The following is a 27,508-nucleotide window of genomic DNA, read 5'->3' as shown; positions in this document are numbered from 1 at the left end:
ATCATTTATCATTTCGAATGTGAACTTTGTGCCTAGAGAGACCTTATCTCATAAGCACCCTAAGACAACCCTCCTAAAAAAGATTGACATACCTTTAATCTGAGAAATGAGTAAAATCGTGAAAAATAAACTCCCGGAAACATTCTGAGTGATTCTGGGAGAAGAGGGGCGCGTGTGCTTGATAAAAGTTGTGCACCGTCTGCGCTTCCACAGCGACGAGGACGAGATGAAGACCGTAGCAGACAGACGGGCAGTTTTGATCCAGCACAAGGAGTGTTCCTCGACCGTGTTGCACAATCCGTGAGGTGCTTGAGGCTAAAGCCTGGAAGATGGACATCATGTACCAATTAAGGACAACCACGGAGAAGGTGGTGGTGGAGGAAGTGGGTGGGCAGAGATTCCTACTTTCTGCCTAATATGAATCTGATTCCAGAGGTATTAGAAATTTAAGAGGGAAACATATCACGTATGTCTTGGGAAAAAAAGTCATTGAAGGATGTTTCTATAAATGTTGGTTGAAGACGATCTTTCTATGCTGAGAGCCACACGAAGAAACTGTCAAGGAAAGTGTGAGAAAACACACTAGACAGGAATATTGAGAACGTATTTTTTTCCCCAGCTAAATAAAGGCTTGGGCCATGTGGGGACACGTGGAGGGTGGCCTTTAGAGTGCTGAATGAAACACAAGATATTCATCCACATTCCACCCCTACCCTAATCAAAGAAACCAGGGAGTCCCTGGGGTAAGAGGGGGAAGTGAAGAGACATAACTGCGGTTTTCATCCCATTTTATTGAGATGTAATTGACTACAGCACTGTTTAACTGTACAGCATAGTGATGTGACTATATATACTAGGTAATGATTATCATAATAAGTTTAATTTGCATCTATCTCTCATACCCACTAGCTTTTTTCCCCGTGATGAGAACTCTTAGGATCTACTGTCTTAACTTTCAAATATACCACCCAACCCTGTTCCCTCCAGTCATCATGGTGTATTTTATATCTGCAGTGCTTATTTATCCTAGAACCGAACTTTGTACCTTTTGACCACTTTCATCCAAACTTATTTATAAAACGTTTTATGTCATAAACCACAAATTAATGGCAATTAAAAGGCAAATAAACACTCCAGAAATATATGCAATACACATAAGATAAAGTGAGGGCAGGAGTTCCCTGTGGCCCAGTGGATTAAGGATCTGGAGTTGTCACTGTTGTGGTGCAGGTTCAATTCCTGGCTTGGGAACTTCTGCGTGCCACAGACACAGCCAGAAAAAAAACAGTGAGGGTATATATCTTTATAATGTAGAACTCTTTCAAATCAATACAAAAAGAAAGTATTAGCAAACAAATGTGCAAAGACCTGTGAAACCTATCTATATGCATGTGTTCTCTCATTATATGAGAAGAGATATCCCTTGGCAGTACAATCCCTTACCTGTTCAGGATTCTGTTCTTTCCCCATCTCACGATATTGCATTCCATAAACTGAACCAATCTACCATAACCAGAAGCTTTCTTTTGACATTTAAATAATCTAAAATCTCTCCCTTTCACAAAAACCCATATTCCAAAGAACCCCACCATCACCCTCTTCATTCCGTTTTCAGTTAAACTTCTCACAAAGTTTATCTATATTTCTCGTGGCATTTTCTCCTCTCCAACTCTTCCTAACACATTCCACTTGCATCTGCTTTGTCATCCTGATACTGTGAAATGCCTCTGATGATTTCACAATTTCTTTAAAAAAAATTTTTTTTTTTCTTTTTACAGCTGCACGTGCAACCTATGGAAGTTTCCAGACTAGGGGTCAAATCGGAGCTCCAGCTGCTGGCCTATACCACAGCCACAGCAACCTGGGATCTGAGCCACATCTGCGACCTCATCACAGCTTGTGGCAACACCAGATCCTTAACCCACTGGGTGAGGCCAGGAATTGAACCCACATCCTCACAGACACTATGGAAGGTCTTAACTTCCTTAATGGGAACTCCTCCTTCAGGGGTTTTGAGATTGTAGATGCTTGTGTCCCATCCTTGTTGTCACTAGGAACAACCCTTTAACAGGTAGTCGACCAGGAGACTGTGTCTTGGAGGCCTCCCAGCTTTGTGCCGAATGTGTCTGCTCTCTCCCTTTGACCTCACTCACAATCCAGATCCCTCTTCAGCTTTGCCTTCCTGAGCTTCCTCCCCTGCTTCTTTCCCTCAATCCTGCTCCTCTCTCCTACCTGGCAACTTGGGATGCAACCCCTCACCTCTTCTTAAGGACTTAACAAAGTGAATTTGCAAAAGTGGGGGCCTAGGAAGGGTGATGGATGATAAAGAATATATTCTAAGTCAGAAATGAGAGGCAGCCCCCTCTGCAGACTCAAAATGTTTGTTCTTGCATGTCCTTTGCCAAGAGAAACATGAAGAAAAGGGGTAATAAGTTCAAGTGAATGAGTAGAATGAAGTGAATTTTGAAAATCCTGTTTGTATTATGATAGTGATGGCAAAAGTTTGACACGGAAATAACTGGAATAAAGATTAGCATTTTCTGTCTGACTTTAAAAGAAAGGTCAATACAAAGTACTCCGAAGTTATATTAATTAAGGGGAACTTGCGATTCTTTTTGTAGAAGCTAATTTTGGCCCACTAATTGTGTTTTAAGTGTATTGAAAAGAACACGAGATTCAAAAGCAGGAACCCTGTGTTCACCTGTGACTAATTGACGACCTTTGGCAAATCGCTTATTTTCTGGGTCTTATTCAGAAATTAGGAATGCTAGCTCTCTAAGATTTTTTCTTTTAAACATGGGAATGCTATGTTTCCATGCATTTCCTGTTTTGCTTTTTTTCCCCCTCTAAGACCTTCTAAGACCTTGTCTAAGACCATTGTAAGTAGAACTTATGACCTTATGGCCAGTATAATTACAAGTTTTGGATTTTTAAAAAGTCGCTATCATATTTTCCACAATTTAATATGCTTAGAAATGTCATGTTATAAATGCACCAAGAGCCATTTAAAAATTGACTCACTCAATTGACCCAAAAGCATAAGGTTGTTCCTGGGGAATAGCAGACCCAGAGTAAAAAGAGTGTGTAGAAATTTCACTTCTTAATTCTGATTATCACTTAGCTGGTGACATTGAACAAACTACTTAATATTCCTAGAGTCTGGGTTTCCTCATGGCAAAGATAATAGTGCTTTGATCACTGTATAGATGAAGAAACATAAAGAACAGCACATAACATACATACAATCTCAATTTTGTCCAAGGGTTGACATTATCTCTCACCTTCAATTTAACTCTGTTTTCTAAGGGCTTTAAGAAATACGCTAACTTTGGGAAGGTCAAAATGGTTTAAGCAACATAGACGTAAAGCCCTGTGGTGATAGGGTTTGAAATGAGATGCAATTAGATTTTTCTCCAGTTGGATAAGTGATAGAATTTGTGATCCTATTCTGAAGTCCTGTTCCTACAGAACCAAGTCGCCCCTTCGCTTCAGTCCTCCGCAAGCTGTAATTTTCCTCTTTAAACAAATGATAGCAACTCTCTTGACCTCACATGCCCTTCCAGCCACCTTGTTATCTTTCTGATCTCTTTCTAACAAAATCCTCCCAAGGAATTATCTGTAATCACTGTTCCTGGTTCTTCCTTCCACCTGCGAGCCACTCCAGGCAGGGATGAGGGAGAAACTCTTTTGTGCCAGCTACTCTACTGAAACTACTCATCAAGGTCACCAGTGATCTCCAGACTTTAATTTCAATGGTTAATTCTCAGTTTTGATTTCATTTCTTGGTCATTTTCGATTTGTCATTTGACCTTGACCTTCTTTCTCTCTCTTTCTCTCTCTCTCTCTTTTTTTTTTTTTGGATACACATTCCTTACTTAAAAGGAAGAGCCTTGCTTTTTCTCCCTCATTAGATGCTCTCTTCTTGCTTTATTTACTCATTTTCCCACATATCCCAGACCTTTAAACTTTGGAGGGTCTCAGGACTCACTCCTTGAACTTACCTCTTTTCTGTCTATACTTATTCTCTTGCAGAGCTCAACAAATCACATCTTAAAGGTGCTTGTGTTACTGTTGATTGCCAAATTCACAGGCCCCAGAAATATTTCCTTGACTCCAGTTGTCTGTTTGGCATCTTTATTTTAATGTCTAGTGGGCATTGCAAGTTTAATATAGACAGAAACTCCACTCTTGATTTTCACCCCCCAAAACTGTTCTTCTGAATGTCCTGCTCATCTCTGGCAGTGGCAATGCTGTCAATCATCGTAGTAAGTCAAGCCAAAAACCTTGGTGTTATCCTGGGCAGCTCTCTTCTCTCACACTCCATACACAGTCTGTTGGGAAACCCCACTGGCTCTTCTTTCATAATAGACTGTGAATCTAACCTTGTCTCAGCTCCCCCACTGGATTTGACCACTCAACAAATCCAGAGTCTTCTCTTACTAGATTTACCACCATAACCTCCTCATCAGTGGTTTCTTGTTTCTGTCATTGCCTCTCCCTCATGGTCTCCTTGACAAGAGTAGCTAGGGATCCTTTTACAACAGAAGCAATGCCATGTCAACTCCTTTGTTTGGAATCCTCTAGCGGCTTGCCATCGAACAGTGAGTGGAAGCTCAATTCCTTGTGAGCATCTACAAGTTCCTACATGATCTGGCACCCTCTTACTCTTGGACCTGACCACTGGCTCTTCTCTTCAGCTCTCTTTAGCTACTCTGTCCTTCTCCCCATACCCAGGATGAATATGCCAGTCCATTGTCATCAGGGCAGCATCCCTATGGCTCCCTCCCTCACCTCTTTTATCTCTTTCCTCAAATTGTATCTTTTCAAGACCTTCTCTGCTCACTCTCTTTTAGATGGCACTTGTCTTCCTACGAATATCTAAGCATTCTATATCCCCCTTCCCTCTTGATCAATGAAGGCTTCTTAGTACCTGGTCTGTGAAGACTTTTACTCATGCATTTGTTTTTCATCCTCTACCTGTACTAGAATGTAAAGCAGAGATTTTGTCTCTTGGGTGCTATACCTCCAATGCCTAGAATTGTGCCTGACATGTAAGATACTCTCAACAAATATTTTTGTATGTAAATTAGCCATTTGTTTCAGGATATTGTCTTTATCATTTATATTTTCTTTGCAAGAAACTGAATATTACCAACCAATGACTGAGATTCTAGCCTCCTCTGCCTTTCTGAAGAGGATTTCTTTGAAGCCTGGATGGTCCAATGGAAAGAGACAAAAGTTATTATACCCAGCCACTATTTGCACAACAGTCTAAGAACATCACCTAAAAACGTGCAGGGACTTTACTTTTGGCCAACTGATGGGTTGGTTGGCCTGTTCCATCCTTGGCACCCCTGTTCCCTTTATCAGCACACCTGTGTGAGTTCTCCTACACAGTTGACCTTCCTTTCATCTTCCTACAGTTTCAACTGAAACACCTTTCCCAAGGTTGATTAAACAGAACTCAGAGTACACTTGTCAGGCTTTTGTGGTTTAATCATGTTCTTCATTCCATGCCTACCACCCTTTGCCTCCAATTTGATAAATATAATAAATCACTCTCTGGGGTAAGGGGCCATCCCCTGTCCACCTTCGCTGACTCCAACACATTCTGGCACCACAGTCTTTATGCTACCTGCGTTACCTACCATGGCACGCACTGCTCTTCCCCCCCTGCACCTAAAACCCTGCCTAGCTCTGCTCTATAGTCTACATGTATGTAGTAGGTTGGTTTGTTTATATCTTAATAAAGGGATGTATCCAAAGTTACCCCCTGTATGTGGCTACTTTCAGATATTTGCAATGCTAGACATTATTAGTATAATTTTCACTTTATCTTCTGAAATATGTGCAAGCCCTTTGAAGACAGAAACCCTCTGCGAGCATTCACGTGTCCCCTATCGAGTCTAACGGTGCCACACCTTGCATGTTGCTGGTATTCAATCAATAGCAACTTAAGAAGTTGATCATTCATCATAGCTTTATTGCCACACTTGATTTACAGAATAGGTGAAAACTGTTATGGGTTTACTGGGACTGAACAAAAGTCCCACTGTAATTCTCTTTTTCCTTTACCCTTGAGCTTCTTTGGATCTTTGTATGGCTAACCCAGGGCTGTGTAAAGGCCCTAGAGTCCCTGTGACTGAGAGCAATTCATGCACCATCAAGTATCAGGAGCCAGGTTCTTATTACTATTTCAAACTACTCGGGTATCCTACATGCCTTTCTTCTGAAATTGGAAAAGAAGGTGATACAATCTCTGCAGACTGCCCATGCAAACTCTGTAGTTTGCATTCACCCACAGGCATATCTTCCAGCACAGCTTGATCTCCGTGTGCCTGTACCAGCCATACCCCATTAATCAGGGGGCAGAGGTTGGGAATGGCCCTCAAACCTGTGCCAGAAACTCCCTACGGCTAAGGGGCCAAGGTTGTCTCCTCACAAAAAGAAAGTTAAGGGAGGGAGGAGATATTGGCACCTGCATATTCCTTAACTCAGACACGCAATCTTGATTCAGCCTTAACCCTACTACCTTATGATGAAATAAAGTGTATGCCCTGAGCACTCACTCTGGCAGGACTTGCCCATTTAATTTTAACAATATGTGGTGGTGATGTAATAATTTAGTCACTTTACAACTGAAAGAACTGAGTCTCTGAAAAAGAAATTCACCTGCTCCAAGGTAATCAGCAAATGGTGGAACCTCTTGAACGCTCAAGCCTCTTAGACTATTAATTTGCAAGGGTCCCACTATTTTACTCCTCGTTTCTGTCTTTCTTTTTCTTTTTCTTTTTCTGCCTGCCCCAAAGGACGTGGAAATTCCTGGGCCCGGGATTGAACCCATGCCACAGCAGTAACCAGAGCCACAGCAGTGACAACACTGGATCTTTAACCAGCTGAGCCACCAAGGGACTGACTCTTACTACGCTCCTCACTTCTAAGCACCACAGAGGACTCCTAGAGTAGTGAAAATCTTAAAAAAAAAAAAAGTTGAACTTTTCAAAGTCACCAGCAGCTGCACAAAGTTAGAAATTCCCTTCCAATTTCAAACTCCAGTCACGTGCCTGCAAAGATGAAGGGAATTACTTTGAGACTTTTCTTTCCATGGTGCTTTGCTGATAGTGGTCCTGCTGTCTGCTGGTGCCCATGGTTAGAAATAGAAACTGAAATTTGACAGTTTTAATTTTTTTTTCCATCCATTTCTTGTTTTAAGGATCATACTCATTTCCCCCTAACTGCTAAAGAGAAATCACAGAAGAAAGCTATTCTCACTCTCTTTCCTCTGAAGTCAGGAAGTGTGTTTTTGTTTCATTTTGTGTTATGTTATTCTCTCTTTTTGTTGTTGTTGTTGTGGTTTGAGCCCTTCCAGTCCTTGCTTCTGCCATTTCCTTTCCTGAACTGTCTCAGTTGCTTCAACTGAGTAACACATACTTGTAGTGATTGCAGTAGTCTCTCTCTTATAGAACAGAAGAGAAAAAAAAAAAGTTGAATATTAATGGAATGATGAGATTTGCTCCCAGGTATGAATTCTGTAGTAGATGATTGTTATGAATTGAAATGAAATTAGATGAAGCCAATTCATATCTAAAATTCTGACCTAAACATGGATCTGGGTGATAGTGGAGATGTTAACAGTGGAACAAGTTCAGTGGGACTGGGGAGGTGGGGCTGAGCCATAAAAGGAGGTGTCCCAGGTATGCTGGAGATGGATCATGAAGAGGTCAGTTTGCCAAAGTAACAGGATGATAATTTATCCTGATGGCAATAAAATTAGAATTTTAAACACAGAAGTAATGTCAGATCAGTTTTTCAAATAACAAGGCTATCCGGGATGATGGATTGGAGTGGAAAACAGAAAAAAATTTTGTTTTTTGTTTTTCATTTTTTAAAATTTTCTTGAGGTATAGTTGATTTACAATGTTATGATAATTTCTGCAGACATGCAGACGGGACCTGCAAGGGGGACTCAGTTGAGAGGTCCCAAGTATTTCTCTGTGGGTTTCTCCTCTCTGCCACGATCTCCTCATTACATAAGCTTCACCAGCACACCCCCAGGCCCACCATAAAGGCTTTGTCCAGGGTCCTGTTAGCCAGAGGATTTACTGTGAGGGGAGTAAGGGATTTGACAAGTGCTCTGCTGCTGTACATGTTATGGCCACACGAGGGCGCCTAGAGCCCTAGATATTATTGTCCATAACTGAGGAAATCGCCTTTGAGTCTACAAACTATAGCCCTGCCCGAGTCCCTCGCTAAGCTTCTAGACTTCAGACGAAAGTCCACCCACCCTGGTCTTGGAGTCCTCCACTCTGTTCAACAATGCTCACTTGTCACAGCCCCTCTGATGTGGGAGGAAAGGAGAATAGACTGAGGTGCAAAGATGGGAAAAGGCAAGCTGTCTTGGAGAGCCCCTCCCACTCTGTTCTGTGTCACCAGGGCCGCGGAGCTGAGCAAATCCACTGTGTTCCCTGCCTCCTGGAACTCGGCTCCTTGTTGCAGCTTTCCTGGGAGAGAGGCTCCTGCAGGGGTGTAAACGGCTTTCCTGGAAATTTATAGGGAGGGGCCTTGCAGATGGTTCTTATGCGGAATTTTTAGGGATGAATACGAATCAGAAATTGAGGAAGAAAGGTTAATAGGTAATAAAATGGAATCCATCCCGTGGGAATAAAGAGGAAGGGAAGGGAATCGGGCAAAGTACATAAAATGTACAGTTCTTTGGGCTGGTGTTTGTCAAACCAGCAGACAGCCACACTATAGGAAGATGGCTGTATTTATGTCTATTTTTTTTTTTGGTCTTTTTGTCCACACCCAGCAGCATGTGGAAGTTCCCCGGCCAAGGGTTGAACTGGCACCACAACAGTGACATGTCCCCTCCCCAGCCCCAAGTGGCTTTCCTGTCCTTCTCTTGGTCATTGAACTCACTATCCTCAGCATCCTCACTCACCCTAGCGTTTTAGGACAGCCTGTTACCCCAAGTTTTCTTTGTTTGGGTGTGTCGTGATGGTTCCGTGGTTGAATGGAATTCTCAGAGGCAGTACTTGTGAGTATGCATAGACACACACACACACACACACACCTAGCATGCCCCTTGGCCTCAGTGAAGTCTCAGCCTTGGTTAGTCAGTCTTATCAATTAGTCTAGTTATTAAGAGTACAGATTCTACTTTTAGTTTATTTCTAAGCCAAGAAAGTAACCATATTTAAAAGATTATGTTGTGATACCTAGAGATTATCATACTAAGTGAGGTCAGACAGAGAAGGACAAATAGTGTATGATATTGCTTACAGGTGGAATGTAAAATAGGACACAAATCAACATATCTATGAAACGGAAACAGACTCACAGACATAGAGAACAGACTTGTGGTTGCCAAGGGGGAGGGGCTGGAGGAGGGATGGATTGGAAATTTGGAATTAGCTGATACAACCTACTATATATTAAGTAGATAAACAATAATGTCCTACATTATTGGAATACAAGGTACTACATTCACTATCTTGTAATAAATCATAGTGGAAAAGAATATGAAGAAGTTTTGTATCTATATGCGTGTATGTATGTATGTCTATAGTGATAGCAGTGTGATCCTCTCTCAGATGCTGGGCCTGGGCAGTGAACCGCAGCCCCCAGGCAGCCACACAACCACAGTGGGAAACAACCAATACACTTGTAACCATTCTGTACCCAGAGGACCACTTAGTTCTCATTCGGTATGGTCTTCAGCACTTTATAGGTAACATTCAGCACCTTATTGTAAAAGAGACTTGGTGTTAGATGATTTTGCCCAGCTGTAGGCTAATGTCAGTGTTCCGAGCACACTTAAGGTAGCCTAGGTTAAGCTGCGATGGTTGGTAGGTTAGGGTCTTAGACACATTTTCAACTTAGGAGAGGTTTTGGGGATATAAGTCTATCATAAGTCAAGGAAGACCTGTATGTGTGTCTGTCACATGGTTATGATGGACCTAAACAACCAGAAGAGCAGAGGTCCATAAAACAAGTGAGTGTACTAGGAAAAGATAAGTTTTCAGCATGGCCTCTGCTTTTGTGACGGCTGACTTTATGTGTCAACGTGACTGTACTCAGGGTGCCCTGGGACAAAGCAGACAGCCCTCCTCGGGGCAGAGGGCTATCACCCAATCTGTTGAGGATCTGAGGAGAACAGAATTTGGAGGAAAAAAGAATTTATCCCTTTTTGCTTCCTGCCTGCCTGCTGGAACCAGGGCATCTCATCACATCTTCTGCTGCCCTTGGCCTGAATTACACCAGCAGCTCTCCTAGTTCTTCAACTTGCAGGTGGCAGATTTCAGGACCTCTCAGCCTTCATAATTTTTTATGATTATATGAAAATACATTTATTTTTTGTATGTATTTTATCTATCTTTTTTAAAAAATTAGGGGACAATAGTTGCTTTACAATTTTGTGTTAGTTTTCAGGTGTACAGCAACAGCCTTCGTAATATGTGAGCCAACTTCTCTTAATAAAATTTAGTCTCTCTCTCTCTTACGTAGATAGAGAGATAAATGTTATAAATATAGATATAGCCGTCTCTTTCTCTCTCTATGTATATATCACATATAGTGAATAAATGTAAGTGGCATATGTATGGTGTTTCTCTGGAGAGGTCTAATATAGGTTTTCATATAACTTACTTAATTGTAAATGTATGCAGGTTGGTTTTTTTTTTAGTGACAGCTGTGCACCACAGCCAGCTCATAAGATTCCTGATAATTTCACAGTTAGCATCGTGAGCCATTATTGTCTTTAGGATGCCACCAAAGCTGCAATCCTTGCAGCTCAAGTGGTTTTCTAAGAAGCCTCTATCTACACATGAAGCTGGCGAGAACATAAGCCTACCTTAACCCTTTTTCCCTGGAAGAGTTGGGTGGAAGTTTGTACTAGCCCAGTGGACCACAGAGATATTGACAAGTCAGGGCTGCAGCATGGCTACCGGTGACAGCAGACGTGCCACTTCCTGTAATACTGGTAGTGCCAACCCACCAGTAATATGCAGGTGGGGAAAGGGGAGATGGCCGAGACCAGCAAGCAGAGCTTTCTGGAAGGCCACTTGTTCCAAAGCCCAATCCTTGGAAATATAAGTCCCTCTTCTCCCCACTCAGGCCTCAGTGGAAATTTGGGCAATTATTTGCAGTAACCGTTAAAAAGCATTTAGAGGAACGTTGAAAAGAAGTCTAGTCTTGTGTGACCAGCCTCAAGTCATTGCATTTTGAGCATTAAAGGAGGATGGCCCACCGGATCCTGGGGGCAGAGCCTCCTTGCTGGCCCACTTGCATCTCTCAGAAGTGTCCTATCTTAATAAATCTATTTACCCATCAAAAAATAATAATAAAGGAGGATATGACCTTTCTCCTCTCCCTCACGATGCCTGTGCTCTGTGGCAATGCTGACAAATGTCCAAACGGGAAATTATCTACTCATAACACAGACCTACCCGGAAGCTAGAAAAGACTCATTTTTGAAAAGGGCCACACAAAATTCTCAAAAAGTGGTATTTTATTCATTGACAGTGTGTTTCATGAAATCAATAGATGATTGAAACATTTCTTGGTGGCTAAATTACAAGGTGAGCCATGCAGACTTCTCAAAACCAACAATATATGTGATGGTGACAAGATTATACATGATAAAATAAAAATGTTTCATTAATCTTGACATGATATACCACACATCTACGAGTCAGGCAAGCAGAATACTGAGGAGTAATAAATGACACATGAACTCTGATTTTTTTTTTTCCCACCGAAGACCTCACTCATCCAGTGGCCTTATTTTTTCATGGGCTATCCCAATTGAGATTAAAACACAATGTACAATTCTGATTTTTTAAAAATTATCTTTAGGGTCACACCCACCACATGTGGAGGTTCCCAGGCAAGAGATAGAATCAGAGCTGCAGCTGCTGGCCGGTGCCACAGCCACAGCAATGCCAGATCCCAGCCGAATCTGCAACCTACGCCACAGCTCATGGCAATGCCGGATTGTTAACCCACTGAGCGAGGCCAGGGATGGAACCCGCATCTTCATGGAACTAGTCGGATTCTGAATCCACTGAGCTATAATGGGAACTATATAATTCTGATTTGAACTGGCATAATTCCGCAGTGCATTTTGAGGTGTTTTAGCTAAAGGCTAATTTCTTTTGTTCTCCAGAGAGTAGAGCTAAGCAAGAACTTCACAATCCTTAAAAATACCTTGAAGACCAGGCTTAGAAGAGTCAGCTTCTCTAAATACATCTATTTCCCTTTTGGCTGGAGTGGTAAAAATATAGGAAATATAATGACAAGTGAAAAGCAAATATATCTAAAAACACGGGTGAAAATATGAGACGTTCTTGGCAGGTTTAGATTTCTTGATTCTTGTCCTGGCAAGTGGTGTCTCAATGAAAGAGGTTTTTGGATTCACTCTCTGATCAGAAGAAAAAAAATTTTGGAAGCCATGGTTATGATAAATTATAAAATATTACATAATAGTAAAAAAATTACATAATAGTAAATATTTATGGAATTTATATAATACTAACAGCCCTACTGAAAGATAATATCATTATCTTCATTTTACAGGTGAGCAAATGCAGTGAACAACTTGGCCGAAAGGGCCACAGCTACTTTAGACCAGAATTAAGAATTGAAGTTTCCCGAGTCCAAGTCCAGTTTTCTTTCCATGACGCAAAATTGTCAGTCTTGCCTGGTAAGGGGGCAGGCATGCCCACCTATCATTCCAAACCCCTAAAGAGTTGAATGGACTTTCTTTGCAATGCTGTGCTTCTGAAGCCTCTGGACAGAGGAAGAAGATGGGTCTGATTTCTAGAATTCCCAGTGGTTCAGCTGAGGACAATGGTACTTGGGGGAAAAAGAATGAGTGATGCGCCTCATCTTATGACCTTGCTGTGACTTTTCCTTGTGAAAGTGATACCCATGGTCTTTGAGTCAATTACTCCCTTTATCATCTCTCAGCAGGTTCCAGTCAGAAAAGGTTCAGAAAATTCAGTAAGGATAACTCCTTTTCATGTAATTTATCCTGAGACTTTCCCTCATTTATTATTTTTGTTGTTGTTGCTGCCATTTTTAGATTTGGAGAATATGTTCAGAACTATTAGATGTTCTAGTCCTACTCATGTAAGAGTGTGTAAAACACAACAATAATGTGCGGATCATGGCTTATTGAGGCTTTTTTTTTTTTTTTTTTGTCTTTTTGGGGCCCCACCTGCAGCATATGGAGGTTCCTAGGCTAGGGGTCTAATCGGAGCTGTAGCCACTGGCCTACACCACATCCACAACAATGTCTGATCTGAGTCGTGTCTACGACCTACACCACAGCTCACGGCAACGCTGGATCCTTAACCTACCAAGCGAGGCCAGGGATCGAACCCGCAATCTCATGGTTCCTATCCGGATTCATTAACCACTGAGCCATGAGGGGAACTCCTTATTGAGGCATGTTTAAAGGAATAACTTTGTCAAATCTTGGAGTGTTATTTTCTGACTACGTTGCAAATTTCAACTGTCAGCGCCAAAAAACAAAATCTGCTCATCAATCGAGGCCTTTTTAAATAAACTTTTCTGTCTGTCGTATTGCTTTGTGTGAAACTCATCACGGCCTGACAGAAGTTTATACAATTTTTAGCATAGATTTCAGCAGTCCCAATATCACAGATGACAAAGTAGCCACTTTTCTCATTTGTAGATTAGTGTACACACAACTGTGAGTTATTTATGTTCAGAATGGCAGTTTTTTTTTTCATTTCTGAAATTGTGTCATCTTTAAAAATGTAAAATAAATTGTGTTTTAGTGTATCATAGAACTCAGCGGCACATCTTTCTTAAATCAAATGAAAGTGAGAAAATATTTGGGAACAACAAAAGAAGAAAGGGTCTTACATGTTATGGTTTAGTGTCTTTTCCACAATCAGCTTCAGGTTTGAGCAGGCAGGTCCTGGCCTCACAACAAGGGTCGTTACATTCCTTTAAAACACATAGACAATGAGAAAATGGGTTCAAGCATTTTTCTTCCCTGTAGGCTAGGTACACAGAATTCTGCTACAAGATAACAACGAAATTTCACTTTTTAAACTAAACTACTCTCTTATACAAATTCCAGTGGAAATGACCAAGGAAATTTAGTGATAGACAAAAATGTGGAGGAGTGAAAACTGCCTCTTAAAAGGACAAAAGTAGAATTATCCAAGAATTACCCAAATAAATATGCCTAGAGGGTATTACATGTAGGCCAATTTAAAAGTCTGAGGGAGACTATTTCTATACTATTCAAACGGTTTGAATCCTCAGTTCATTTTATCAAACTTGCATAATTCTGATAATGAGAACTGCTAATGAATATACACACACGTCTTCATTTATGAATATAAATTCAAAACTTTGTAGAAAATATTAGTAAAACACTAGCTTCTTAATATAATAACTTTCCATTATAAACTATGCAGGTTTTTTTATTTTCACCAAAAATGCAAGAGTGTCTCAACTGTATAGAATAAAGGAATATAAGTCCATCATATTAAGAGTTGAGGGGAGGAGTTCCCGTCATGGCTCAGCAGAAACGAATCTGACTAGATCCATGAGGATGCAAAGTTGAGCCCCGGCCTTGCTTAGTAGGTTAAGGATCCAGCGTTGCTGTGAGCTGTGGTTGGTGTAGGTCACAGATATGGCTTGGATCCAGCATTGGTGTGGCTGTGGCATAGGCTGGCATCTCCAGCTCAGATTTGACCCCTAGCCTTGGAACCTCCATATGCCATGGGTATGGCCCTAAAAAAAAAAAAAAAAGATAGATGGCAAAAATTAGTACAAATTCAGTAACCATTATTTATTTAAGCATATATAAAGAAACTCTAACCAGAATTATGCATCACCATGATAAAAAAATCTACCCAATGAATGGCAAAAAAATATCTAATAAAATAAAGTATAATTGAGAATTATAGGCTATATTTTTTGTGTAAATAGGCTATATTTTTGTGTAAATTCTGACACATGCTATGAGACAAAAAATATATGAAAAATAATAATTGGAAAGTATAATCACATTTTCATTATTTATATGTAACACAATTCCTGACCTGGGGAAAAAAGAAAGAATCAACTTTAAAAACACTGAATGAGTCAATGAGGCAGCTATTTAAGACAATAATAAAATAATATGAAAAGCAGTAATAAATTAGAACCTAAATGAAAAGGAAAGGATTACACATATTAATAGCAAAAAAAAATGAAAATGTTTCAAAATAGATTTTCAAAATGTGCAAGAACTACATAAAGAACTTTACATATAACTTTCCTGAAAACTTTAAAAGCAACTTGTCTTTTAAGACAATGTTTAATATTGTGAAAATGCCAGTAGCCTTCAGTAGCAAATTGATAAAAAAAAAAAAAATACCTGGAGTTTTATGGAAGAATGAACACAGAACAATTGCCATGCAAACAGTGCAAAAAAAAAAAAAAAAAAAGAAAAGAAATGAAGAAACTTTCCGTTAAAGATATTAAAGTGTATTACATAGTTATAATCACTAAGATTGTGTAATAGTTGTGTGACCATATCTAGACAAATAGAATGATTATTTTTAAATCTAGAATAATATATACATATAATAAAAAAGCAGATGATCAAAGAAAACTGGATTTTTCACTAAATGATAATATATAAACTATATATACCACTTTTTGGATAAGAAAACAGTTATTTAAAATTCAACTGTTCATAAGCTTGAACTCTCTAACTCTCTAATTTTATTCAACTATAGAAGAAGAAAATCAATAAAATATGGAAACAATATAGGAGCTAGATATTATACTTAAAGTATAATAGACAGTAGTTTCTGTCTCTCTCTCCCCCCATCCCCCCCTTTTTTTGCGTGTGTGTGTGTGTGTGTGTGTGTGTGTGTGTGTGTGTGAGAGAGAGAGAGAGAATGTACTGCATACATGCCATTTACCTGCTGAAATCAGAAATACCTAGGACTGTGAACAACTTCAATTATCCTCCACCCGAGAAACCATATGGGAATGTGAGGGAGAAAGAGATAAACTTAAGTCTAACTTATTGAAAAGTATCAAATCATTTATGAAATTCCATATCTCATTATAATTAACAGAATATTTGTAAAGTCTTTGTGAACGATTAAGGTGCATCATGAAAACTTTTAATATAATTCAATAGCGTAAATTTTCTGGATGAATAAACCCGGGTGTAGAGTGATTACGTGCCTTCCCCATTGTCACAGGACCCCTTAAAGCAAGGGATAAATCTTGGGTTGCAATAGGATTCACCAGTTACTAGCTTTGTATCCTTGGATCTAGTTAACTTTACTGAATCTCACTTCTTTTCTAAATTGGGAACAAAACAGTCCTTTTTTGGGAGTTCCCGTCATGGCGCAGCAGAAATGAATCCAAGTAGGAACCAGAAGGTTGCGGGTTCAATCCCTGGTCTCACTCAGTGGGTTAAGGATCCAGTGTTGCCATGAGCTGTGGTGTAGGTCATAGATGTGGCTGGGATCTGGCGTGGCTGTGGCATAAGCCAACGGCTACAGCTCTGATTAGAGCCCTAGCCTGGGAACCTCCATATGCTGCAGGTGTGGCCCTGAAAAGATTTTTTTAAAAAAGTCCTATTTTGTAGGTTTGTTGTAATAAAGGAGATTGTGATTATAAAGGCATTTTGAAGATTGACAGTAAAAAAGTCTCTTCAAATAGCGATTCATTTTCTTAGTTTTAAAAGTAAGAGAATATTACTGAGAAAATAGAAATCTAATATGGGATTACTAATAAACATTCTATCAGAGACATTCTTTAGAGTATACCAATGCCTTAAGGGGTCAGAATTTTGGAAAGACTAGCAGAAGTGTCGCAATTATCTTAAATCTTATATGTTAACCCATTTTTTCTACAGGTTTGTGTGATTTTTCTCTTTTTCTGTTATATTTTCTGTCTTGTTTACACACTGGCTTGATGAGAGAAAGCCGGCTCTCTAGAGAGAAATCTTACTTCTAGATTTTTAAATGTGATTGCTTAATAAATGATCAGCTGTGACTTTACATGATTTAGGAACTTCTGACTAATATATCTAGGTAATATCATAAGTGACATGTTTTAGTTAATGATTTACTTCTTTACCTTGGACTTCACCCAATCATGATAAGCATATCCTGGCTTTGAAATACTTTTCAAAAGATGACTAAAATCAGTACTAAAACCAAGTGCAAGTTTACTTTTTACTACGATGCCAAGTTAAAAAGAATTTCCAAAAGGACACATTAAAAAGAAAAAGAAAAGAAAACAGCATAATTCCTATGCCACAGTAACTCTCTAGTAAATGTTTTAAGCCGTGGATGTTTTCATACCTTAGGAGAGCCACAATCGCAGTCTTCTCCGGCTTCCAGAAGCTGATTTCCACACACTGGTTTCATCATCAGATTTTTAGGAACTAATGTTTGCAACAGGCATCTTGGCTTTTTAGATAAAATGTATTTTTCAAAATGTGAGCGACTGCCTGTACTGAAATCCTTGGGGAATTTTGAACTGCAACCAGAAGAGAAATGAGAAATACCATGATACATAGTGATAAGAGAATATGAGAATCTGACTTGACTAATCATATTACTTGGTTCAGTGGAAATTCCAAATGTGCTATGTTATAGGTGGAGTTCAGTCGACCATGCATACTATGCTGGGGGGAAAATTCTTTTCTTGGATGCTCAGTTGTTGAGCTGGGAGAATCCAAAGTCCTGTGTGGAGTCAGTTCTGTCCTAAATGGCAGCAGTGATGAGCCATTTGTTATCACTCACTTACGTCACCATTGAGGGCTGAGGGGTAAGCTATCATCACAACAATGAACCAGTGAAAGGAAATAATTACAGACTTAGAGGTCCTAGGACGTATATATCTTCCTATTTATGAACGTATATATCTTCCTATTTATGAACACTTCAAGAGCAAGGTATGCCTGGGGAGTTCCCGTCGTGGCGCAGTGGTTAACGAATCCGACTAGGAACCACGAGGTTGTGGGTTCGTCCCTGGCCCTACTCAGTGGGTTGAGGATCTGGCGTTGCCCTGAGCTGTGGTGTAGGTTGCAGACGCGGCTCGGATCCTGCGTTGCTGTGGCTCTGGCGTAGGCTGGCGGCTGCAGCTCCGATTGGACCCCTAGCCTGGGAACCTCCATATGCCGTGGGAGTGGCCCAAAGAAATAGCAAAAAGACAAAAAAAAAAAAAAAAAAGCAAGGTATGCCTCATTCATTTTCCTATCCCAAGACCTTGCAAAGTGCCTGGAATTAAAAGGCAATTATTAATAACATAAAAATGAATTGATTTGTGATAGGGATTGATAAGGATGATGTCATCATGTTAATTAGATAAACATTTTTAGAAAATATATTATTTTAAGCTAAAATTAAGTTAAAATAAGTTATTGTAATTGAAAATAACATGGTCACTAATAAACTATCTTGGCATATCTAGAAATCTTAAATAATGTGGTCTGATATCTGGGTAAATCCTGTACACAAGGAAGTAGAAGGTGAATTAGTGAGAAAGACAGCCATATATATATATATAATATATATATATATTTTAGCTATTTCTTGGGCCGCTCCCACTGCATAAGGAGGTTACCAGGCTAGGGGTCGAATTGGAGCTGTAGCTGCCAGCCTATGCCACAGCCACAACAACGCGGGATCTGAGCTGCGTCTGCAACCTACACCACAGCTCACAGCAACGCCGGATCCTTAACCCACTGAGCAAGGCCAGGGGTTGAACCCGCAACCTCATGGTTTCTAGTCAGATTTGTTAACCACTGAGCCACAATGGGAACTCCCACAGCCCTATATTTTAAAAAGAATGCCCATATAACTATATAGACTACATCTGAATTCTTAAGATTTAAGAAATGTTTTTTTCTCTAGTTGACAAGGCCTCACCTTAGATATTGATTCATTACACAACTCCCAGAGGAACATTTGGTATCATATGGAACATCAGGCATCCCGAGGACATGACCTAACTCATGTGACATCAGTCCTACAAGAGAGACTCTATTCTTTCTCTTTGCCTAGAAAAAATAGAAATATCCATGACATTTTATTCAGTGATTTTTTAATTATTCCCAATGTTCAGTATTTCAAAAAAAAATTGAAAAAAATGAGCCCTTGAACTTCTTTCTTTGTCATTGATGATTATAAATTATTGAATAAACATTCAATATACTTGGTTTCTGGACATCTAACCATTGAGCCAGTGGTTAGATGAGCTATATTTGCTGAACTAATGATGAATTTTTGATAAACTATGGTTAAATTATGGTAATTATATTCTTCATAGGAAGTACCCAAAGGTACTTAAAGACCTCCAAAAACTATTGACATGATGCCCATGACATTGGTAGTGTTTCGCCACATGACATGAACATGCATCTTGTCTGACCTCCCTGGTCATCGGTACTAGGGATGATAAATTGAAGTTTCCTCAGGCCACAGATGGCACCTGGATTCCCTTTCTGTTCTTATTTCCTAACACCAACTAAAGGACAAAACCTCTGGGAGGGTCAATGTAAAGAGAAACAGTCTCATAACCCGAGGGCTCTTCCATGTAGTGATTTACCAATAGGTTCATTTCTACTTTTATTTACTGACTGAACCAAGGTACGTTGTCCTAACTCTGAATAAGATGTTGCAATTGTCTTCATAGAAGAGAACTATATGTTTACAAACCTCAATAACAGAAACAGATGATGGGGAACACAAGGAATTCGAGGCTGCCATTCCTGCAATTCCATTTTTGAAGCTGATTCCACTGTGTGAAAGTTACAGGGACACTGTCACAATCTGAGTTGTTGGAACCATTGGTTTTTGTCAACTATGGTGATTTCCCTTGTTGCCCCACCCTTTTTATAGTCACTAGCCGCGCCCCCCCCAAATCTGCTATTCTATAGCATTAGAATGACCACAGCTGGTTATCCCACATCCAAGGGTCCATGAGTCACCAGTAATCTCACAGGTGAGTTGCTATTAGTAGAACTTTAGGCTCTCTGACAACTGATTGGGGAGATAGAATTGAACAGAAATCTCTGCCAAGAAACCTTTGGGGTGACTACCTACTTTATCAAAACCGACCTGGCCCTGGCCAGCATGTGCTCACCTGAGTAGCTGAGCATGATCATGGGTCTTCATTTTCCTCAGGTTAGAATGATGCCAATTCAGAAAGTTGTTAAAGGTGACACTTGTTTCGGGTACCACCTTTATCTTATCACCGTCAGACCAGATTTCCATACCTACCAAGGTCACTTGAATATCTATGGTATTATAAATCTGTGGGAAGAATATTTTTCTTCATGACATTGAGCGTTTTTTGTTTTTTTTAGTATTTTAGTTATTTTATTGACCACAAGTGATGGGTAAATGTATCGCATTTTGAAAACGGAAAACATAGGATTTGCTTTTGCTACAGTATATGTGATTTTTCCCTTGATGTCGATCTTTGTCTGCTACATTTCCCCAAACTGCTGACCTTAAGCCACTTTGACTGTCCCAACTCCTCATTTAGTGAAAACATAGGGAAGCCCTAAGCTTATGCAAACATATGTTTATTGAACAAATATCTTACCACATTGAGTAGGTTTATCACATCAAACACAAAGCTTCTTATCGAAGTTATATTCCCATTATGCATGTTATACTGTAAAATACAAAATGCAGAGTGTAATTAAAATCACAAATTAAAGTGAGAAAGCTGATAGGGCACACAATTTTTACATTTTAAGAAAAATTATACAGTTCAACATAAATAAGTGTATATTAATTCCATGTCTATTTAATATAAGAATCTGTTTCAACTATTCTATTTCAAATGTAAGACCTTTTTAGCAAGAGAAAAATTATGCATTCATATAAAATTTCAATTCAAATTAAGTTGAATAAATCAAATTAGTAATGTCAATGTTTTTTTTTGTTTGTTTGTTTGTTTTGTCTTTTTGCCATTTCTTGGGCTGCTCCCGCGGCACATGGAGGTTCCCAGCCTAGGGATTGAATCGGAGCTGTAACCACCGGCCTACACCAGAGCCACAGCAACGCGGGATCTGAGCTGAGTCTGCAACCTACACCACATCTCACGGCAACACCGGATCCTTAATTCACTGAGCAAGGCCAGGGATCGAACCCGCAACCTCATGGTTCCTAGTCAGATTCGTTAACCACTGCGCCACAACGGGAACTCCATGTCAATGATTTTAAACTACTTGAATATTACTAAAATTTGGGAATAAAGCAGTATTTGCAAGCTAAAAGCACAAATTCTTTTTTTTTTTTTTTTAATTTTATTTTCCCACTGTACAGCAAGGGGGTCAGGTTATCCTTACATGTATACATTACAATTACAGTTTTTCCCCCACTAAAAGCACAAATTCTGCAATTTTTGAATATTTGAATAGATTTGTACAGTATATATAGTTATGCCTACATTTGCATATTATAGTGAGGATTTTGAAAAGATATTAATAACTGTTCTTTTATGTTTTTAGTTGTTCTACTCTTGCTTTCTGGCACTGAATGTATTTCCAACATCTGAATATTTGGCAGCAGATGAGTTTTTAAAGGCGGGGGAAGGGGGTGTGAGTGAAAGCAATTTCTTTCAAGGCACGTAGAGCAGAGAAGACAATCAGGTGGACAGGTTTTGTATTTCCAGCCAGGATAGTTTATGGCTTGTGTCCACTTGATAAGAAAACTTAAGAGGTGACTTAAGTGGCCCAGAAGCACACATATTTTGTACTCACAAAGGCTCTATCCAGCACCAAAAACAGATCGATGTATTTCTCAGCCTGAAGAAAGTCTTCTTTCTTTACAAAGAGAGAACATTGTTAGCAGCATCTTCACTCTGCAAGAGTGAAAAGCTCACAAAGAGATTTTTTTTCTTTTCTTCAGAGGCAAGTTAAATTGAAGAATAAGTAACAGAAGTATGGGTTCATCACACGAGTCACTGTGGAGCCCACCAGTATATCAACATCACTGCTGAGACAGACGTAATGAGTGATGGTCGGAAAGCGACTCTCACCTCTGGATTTTTGAGTGACCTTGAAGTTCGGACATGGCCCTGTTTCCTGCCAACATTTCTTACACCACAGGTAAGGTTAGTGGGGTCTAGCTCCTCCTGGTTGTGTGTGAGGACGGCGTGTTCTTCTTGGTCAGTGCTGTTCAGAGGCTTTATCATGTACCTCTGATCGTGATGTGTGAAGTATCCCCTGCGAAATGCAAAGGCTCCTATTTCAGCATTCTCTGCCACACAGGGTCACAGTCACTGACAAGAGTGGACGGACACTCCTCCCTCAGCCTCAGGCTCGCGCACAGCGTGTTCATTCATGGGCCTTGTGGCTAACTGTTGCTAGATGAAATTATAATCAACATTTTGTCAGCAGTAAAACAGAGCCTATTTTAATCAGCCAGACAATTCTGAACAAGGAGTACTAAGATGAAGCTGTTGCAAAGAATTTGGAATTTACACCGTGAGCTCAGTAAATATCGTAGTATATTTTTACACTTAGTTCGTAGCATATTTTTATATTTACCAAGTATTTCTTGGCAGGCCCAGGAATATAATGGGGAGTGTAGTAAAGGAATTCTTAGATACCAAGAACCCCCGAAGAGAGAAAGAATGATGAGCAGATCAGCTAGAGGAAGAATTTGGAACTAGGAGTAACTTAGAAAGAAAATTAAAGTGTTCCCACTGTGGCACAGCTGGGTTAAGGACCTGGCATCACTACAGCTGTGGCATAGGTTGCAGCTGCAGCTTGGATTTGATCCCTGTCCCAAGAACTTCCATATGTCGGATGAAGGGGGCACAGAAAAGAAAAAAAGAAGGAAACTTAGTTCAGAAATACATAGTGAATCCATATGAAATATTAGGAAGCCAATACAGCTGTTAAAAAATTACATTTATGAAGGTAGTTTATGATATGGGAAAAGGCTTATGATGTCATGTGGGGCGAGCCATGTTGCAAAAAGAGTCCTGTATATTCTATTTCATATTTAAATCACATAAAAGATACCTTTGTTTATATGCATAAAAGGCCGCAAGCACAACAAAACCTTAATACTAGTGAAACTCAGAGGTAAAATTTTGCAGTGGATGTTTTCTTATGTGTGCTTTCTCACACTTTCCAAATTTTCCCTATTGGCAAGAATTACCTTAGTAAACAGAAATACCACACACATACTTTTCTAAAAATTATATTCAACCATGATAGTTGCAGGGTAGCATCTTTAAGAAAATAAAATGGAATGGTTTTGGGGAATGGAGATCAACATGAAAATAGATCCAGATATCATCAAGCTCCAGAATGGAGTACTTGCTTAAAAATTGGTAAGGATAACTTCTACTAGAGCAGCAGAGAATGAAATGAGTACAAGGATGATACTCTGTTCTTCACTTTAACCACATACCTTCAGCACTTTATCAATAGTGAAAATTGCACCAAGACAGTAAAAAGACGTGGTGTCCAGGGAGACTCAATTCTGTGTAACAAAATGGTACCTGAGGTTTAATATTTTTGCAAGTGGCTCTTACCTCAGCCCATCACAAGTACTAATGCTGGCCACAGAATCCCGTTCATTTAAAATATGTCCTTTATAGTAGCAGTGTTCCTAAGGTTAGAAAAAAATATGTTTTTAGTTATAAAAATAAATGTATCACAGTGGTGTTGAAAGTTCTTATCTTGAATATGTAGGAAAGTTCTTCAAGTAGTGGCTGTGGCCAGAGCAGTTCCCAGAAACAAAAACATTGAGAAGTTCAGTGGTTTCATAAACTCTTTCCCCACAGACCTTGGAAACTCTCCATATTTGATGGCTGAGTTGTCTTTCTGACACTAATTCACACTAAAGAGAAGTCCAGGGAGTTTGAACCCAAACAGGGTCATGGCAAAAGTGGATGTGCATTTGAGGTTAGCCAGTTTCCCATGAGATCTACAGCACTCCCCAGCTCTCAGGAGTGGAGGACCAACTTTTGGGAATTTGGTTCTATGTGCAAGCTCCACTGTGCCTCACACATCAATAAAACAAAGTATTTATTTTTCTAGATTCTAGAGTCCTCAAGAGCCACACTTCCAGCCCTGAGCCCCTCAGATTAACTGGTCCAACTCATTATTTTAATTGATGTGTTAGTGGAATTCCTCTATCAGCATCAAAAACCCAGAGCATTTGTCTACACCTAGAAATTCAGACGTGGTTAGTGCTTCATTTAAGCAAAGTAGGGAGGTCACTTATGTAGAATGACCCAAGAAAGCAAATGAATAAACTCTGATTCAAAATAAACTTTCACCTGTGCCTTTCTTTCATTTTCAAGAAACTTTGTCATCATAAATATTTTCTTACAAATGACTTGAAAAAGGTACCACATTACGATATCGCCGACCATTCACACTTAAGCATGAATGAGTTTATCAAATGCTTTCCCCAGAGGTCAATATTAGCAAAATTCCAAATGTCCATGAAATGAGGGGTTTGATGTGAGAAGGAAACAGAGAGTCATTTGCGGCAGAAGTCTTTTTTTTTTTTTTTTTTAAATAGACACATAGATGTTTGGGGCACCTTGGCAGGTGGCTCTGAGAAACTGACTTATGACTCCATGACTGAGGCTTTCTATATTCTCTTCCTGCTCTTCCCTTGGCTTTTTCAATGTGTGGTGTCTGAACCTTGACATTATCTAGAGGATGGTGGTTTAACCAGATACAAAAATTATATTAATTAATTAATTGATATTCCATTGTGACCTCAGGATAAAAGCATGTATCGTTAGAAATAGTAAATAGCAACATGACATTTCAAGTCCTTAGGGAAGAATATTTCTAACCTATTGATATCGTTGTCTCAGTAGCTTCTAAAGATGCAGCACTTGGAAACCTCCTCCTACTCCTACATTTTTAAAAAAGCTATGTTTTTTTTTTTTTATGCTTTCTCATTGGTCATAGATGAGCACCTTGCATTCAAGTCTTTTGATTTTTTAATAAATTCTTCCTTGGAACTATGAACCTTATGATGTAAGCAGCAGATTGAAGTAAGGGTCCCCCAGAGCATTCAGAACCTACCATGATCTGAGGGCTTTTGGTGATTTCCTCTCCTCTGGGTGAGTAATATGTCTCAGTATAGTCTGGACCCAGGAGGTGCCTGTAGAGAAGAGAAAGTTGCATAACCTTCTCACAGTGGCAATAAAGACCAATATTCCTAATACAATCTTTAGCACTAAAGGAATGATAATGTCTATAGTGAGAAAGAGCTGACATTCTGACCCCCTGATCCTTTTCCAGCATTGGAAGTCTTCAAATCAAAGCCTTAGATCTATCAGATCTGAGGAAAGGAATGCCCTCAAATACTTTTCTGATAAAGGAATCAAATAGGGATTTTTCTGTTTTTCAAGTGGATTATTTGGGGATTCTTTGCACCAATGATGCAGCCTCCCCAGGATCTTTGAAGGTTGTTTGTTGGGTCACAAATACACATCCAGGCCCATTGCATTCAGAGAGAAGTTTACTGACTGCTACAGAATGTAGTGGAGCCCCGTCCCCTAGCATCTGCCTCAAGATTGTGTGCCCTGAATGAGGCTTGGATATATGTTCTTATAAAAGTAATGGAAAGTCACATAAAAGGTTTGAGTTTATCTGTGTAGAAAATTTCTCAGTAAATTCTAAAAAGCAGCAAGGAAAGGTCACTGGTGTGTTCTCTGTTTTATACTTTGCAAATAATTTCCTAGGGAAACATCAAAATTCTTAAATAATGTTAACACAAACTATTAGCATCTAATACTCAAGATGCTTCCTGTCTTCTGTCTCAAATTATATTATACAGAGTTGGAAGATCTATTTTTCCACAGTCTCTTAGTACAATCCAGTGATTAGACTTGCAGGAAGTACAACTTACTCAGTTTTTCGTAGGGAAAGAATGACTTCTTCTCCATTTAATATAATCTGATATTGAAGTTCAGGTTCATATCTTTCCTAAAAATATTTAACAATATGATGATAATTTATATTTATGCATCTAAAATAATTATAATATAATGATATACATAGTACCTATAGAATAATAATTAGAAATGCATGTGGGACAAAAGCTGTTCTCTTATGCTTTTAAAATATGTAAAAGCAAACATAAATTGTACATTAAGATAGGTTTCCAGAAAGTTTCATGTTAATATAGATTAAACTAACTCCAACATGTGAGATAGCGATTTATTGTTTGCTCTGATGTGTGGTATGCTGTCTTATGTATCCTAATGGCTTACTAATAAGTTAAATATTTTTATTACCTTAAAGCCAAACCAAATATGCTAAATAAAACAGCCAAAAACCGACTAAAAATTAAAATAAATATCATAAAATGAGGGTGATATTTGTGAAAATGTAATAGTCAAAGAGTTAATATCTTTAAGACATTAAAATTCTTGTTGATTAGTGAGATGACTTGATTTCTCCATTATAGACAGAATGGCAAAGGAAAAGGCAATTCAGTGGGGGCCGGGAGTGAGGGCAGGGAGAAAGGGCTTTGTTGAGCTTGGCTAGAAACATTTCTTCCTAGAAATGGCTGTTCTTAGTGTTCACTTTTTTTTTGATTCCTCTACACACTTGGAGAAATATCCAGGCTGCTTTATTATTTCTGATCAAGTGAGGCAGTTAACTCCCTTTCTGCTGCTTAATTGTAAAATCACTTCAAGAAATCCTCTCCTCTCTCCTGAGCAAAAGGGAGCTGTGGTATATATGGGCTTCAAGATTAAACTATTAGATATTGAGTGTGATATCACTTATATTAGTAAAAAGGTCCTTTACTGTCTTTTTAGATGACAGTAAAAATCCCACCGTCATTTCCATTGCTTACCTCTTTGCCAGGCTTCTCTGTCTGGTTGTTCTGTGTCTCCCTTTTGTGTAAAATGTGTAGCTTTTTAGGAAGAACTACTTCATAGGTCTCAGATTCCGGCATTTCCTTCATGGCTATTGCTAGAGAAAGAGAGCTAATATTGATACACCATGTTTAAAAGTTTTTGTTGGTTGGTTTGTTCAAAGGGCATGGAAAGACAATTTCCACTGAGAAGGGAAATGTTGAAAAGAACAAGTTTCTCCTTCCCCTTCAGCTTTGATCATAAAGACGTTTTCTTTAGCTTTCTCTCCCTATTCTGGAAAGACATGACAATGAAGAAACAATTCTTTGGAACTGTCAACAGAGCAGGGCTTACCTTGAGGTTGAACAATAAGCCAGAGGAGAGAAAGCAGTCCCAAAGCCATGCTGGTTACTGCAGGTAGCTGAGATGTGCTTCAGAGTGCCAAGATGTGGTCTCCCCAGCTCTCTCTCCAGTTTTATCTTCCCCTACTTCTCTTTACAAATAGAAAAAAAATAAAAATAAAAACCTCAAACCTTCTTTGTGAGATTAGGGTATGTTTCCTAAGGGCGTTGGGAAGTTGCCAAGAGATTGCGGTATCAAGTTATCATGAGAATGTTCCTCATTTATGAGAGGTGTTTATATCTGT

The 27,508-nt window shown here is 39.3% G+C and overlaps 1 protein-coding gene across 2 annotated transcripts; it reads right to left on the bottom strand.

Moving 5' to 3' along the window:
* Positions 164-27,508, bottom strand: ADAMDEC1 (ADAM like decysin 1). Of its 2 annotated transcripts, none has more exons than XM_021074375.1 (14): positions 27,217-27,508; positions 26,862-26,980; positions 25,908-25,984; positions 25,079-25,157; positions 23,563-23,639; positions 22,054-22,240; positions 21,776-21,838; positions 20,611-20,682; positions 20,146-20,315; positions 19,719-19,800; positions 18,930-19,060; positions 17,358-17,535; positions 13,894-13,977; positions 164-322 (listed from the first exon to the last, which is right to left on the bottom strand). In XM_021074375.1, the coding sequence occupies exons 1-13, from the start codon at positions 27,263-27,265 to the stop codon at positions 13,897-13,899; spliced, it is 1,365 nt and encodes a 454-aa protein (XP_020930034.1). In that variant the 5' UTR covers positions 27,266-27,508; the 3' UTR covers positions 164-322; positions 13,894-13,896. The 2 variants fall into 2 exon arrangements, with proteins under 2 accessions (XP_020930034.1, XP_003132859.2); XM_003132811.3 differs by lacking the exon at positions 164-322 and adding an exon at positions 11,492-12,421 and having other exon boundaries at positions 27,217-27,507.

This window comes from Sus scrofa, chromosome 14, assembly GCF_000003025.6.
Source record: "Sus scrofa isolate TJ Tabasco breed Duroc chromosome 14, Sscrofa11.1, whole genome shotgun sequence".
Classification (NCBI taxonomy): Eukaryota; Metazoa; Chordata; class Mammalia; order Artiodactyla; family Suidae; genus Sus; species Sus scrofa.
Note: the sequence above shows the minus strand (reverse complement) of the source record. Positions and strands in the feature narration are given on the sequence as shown.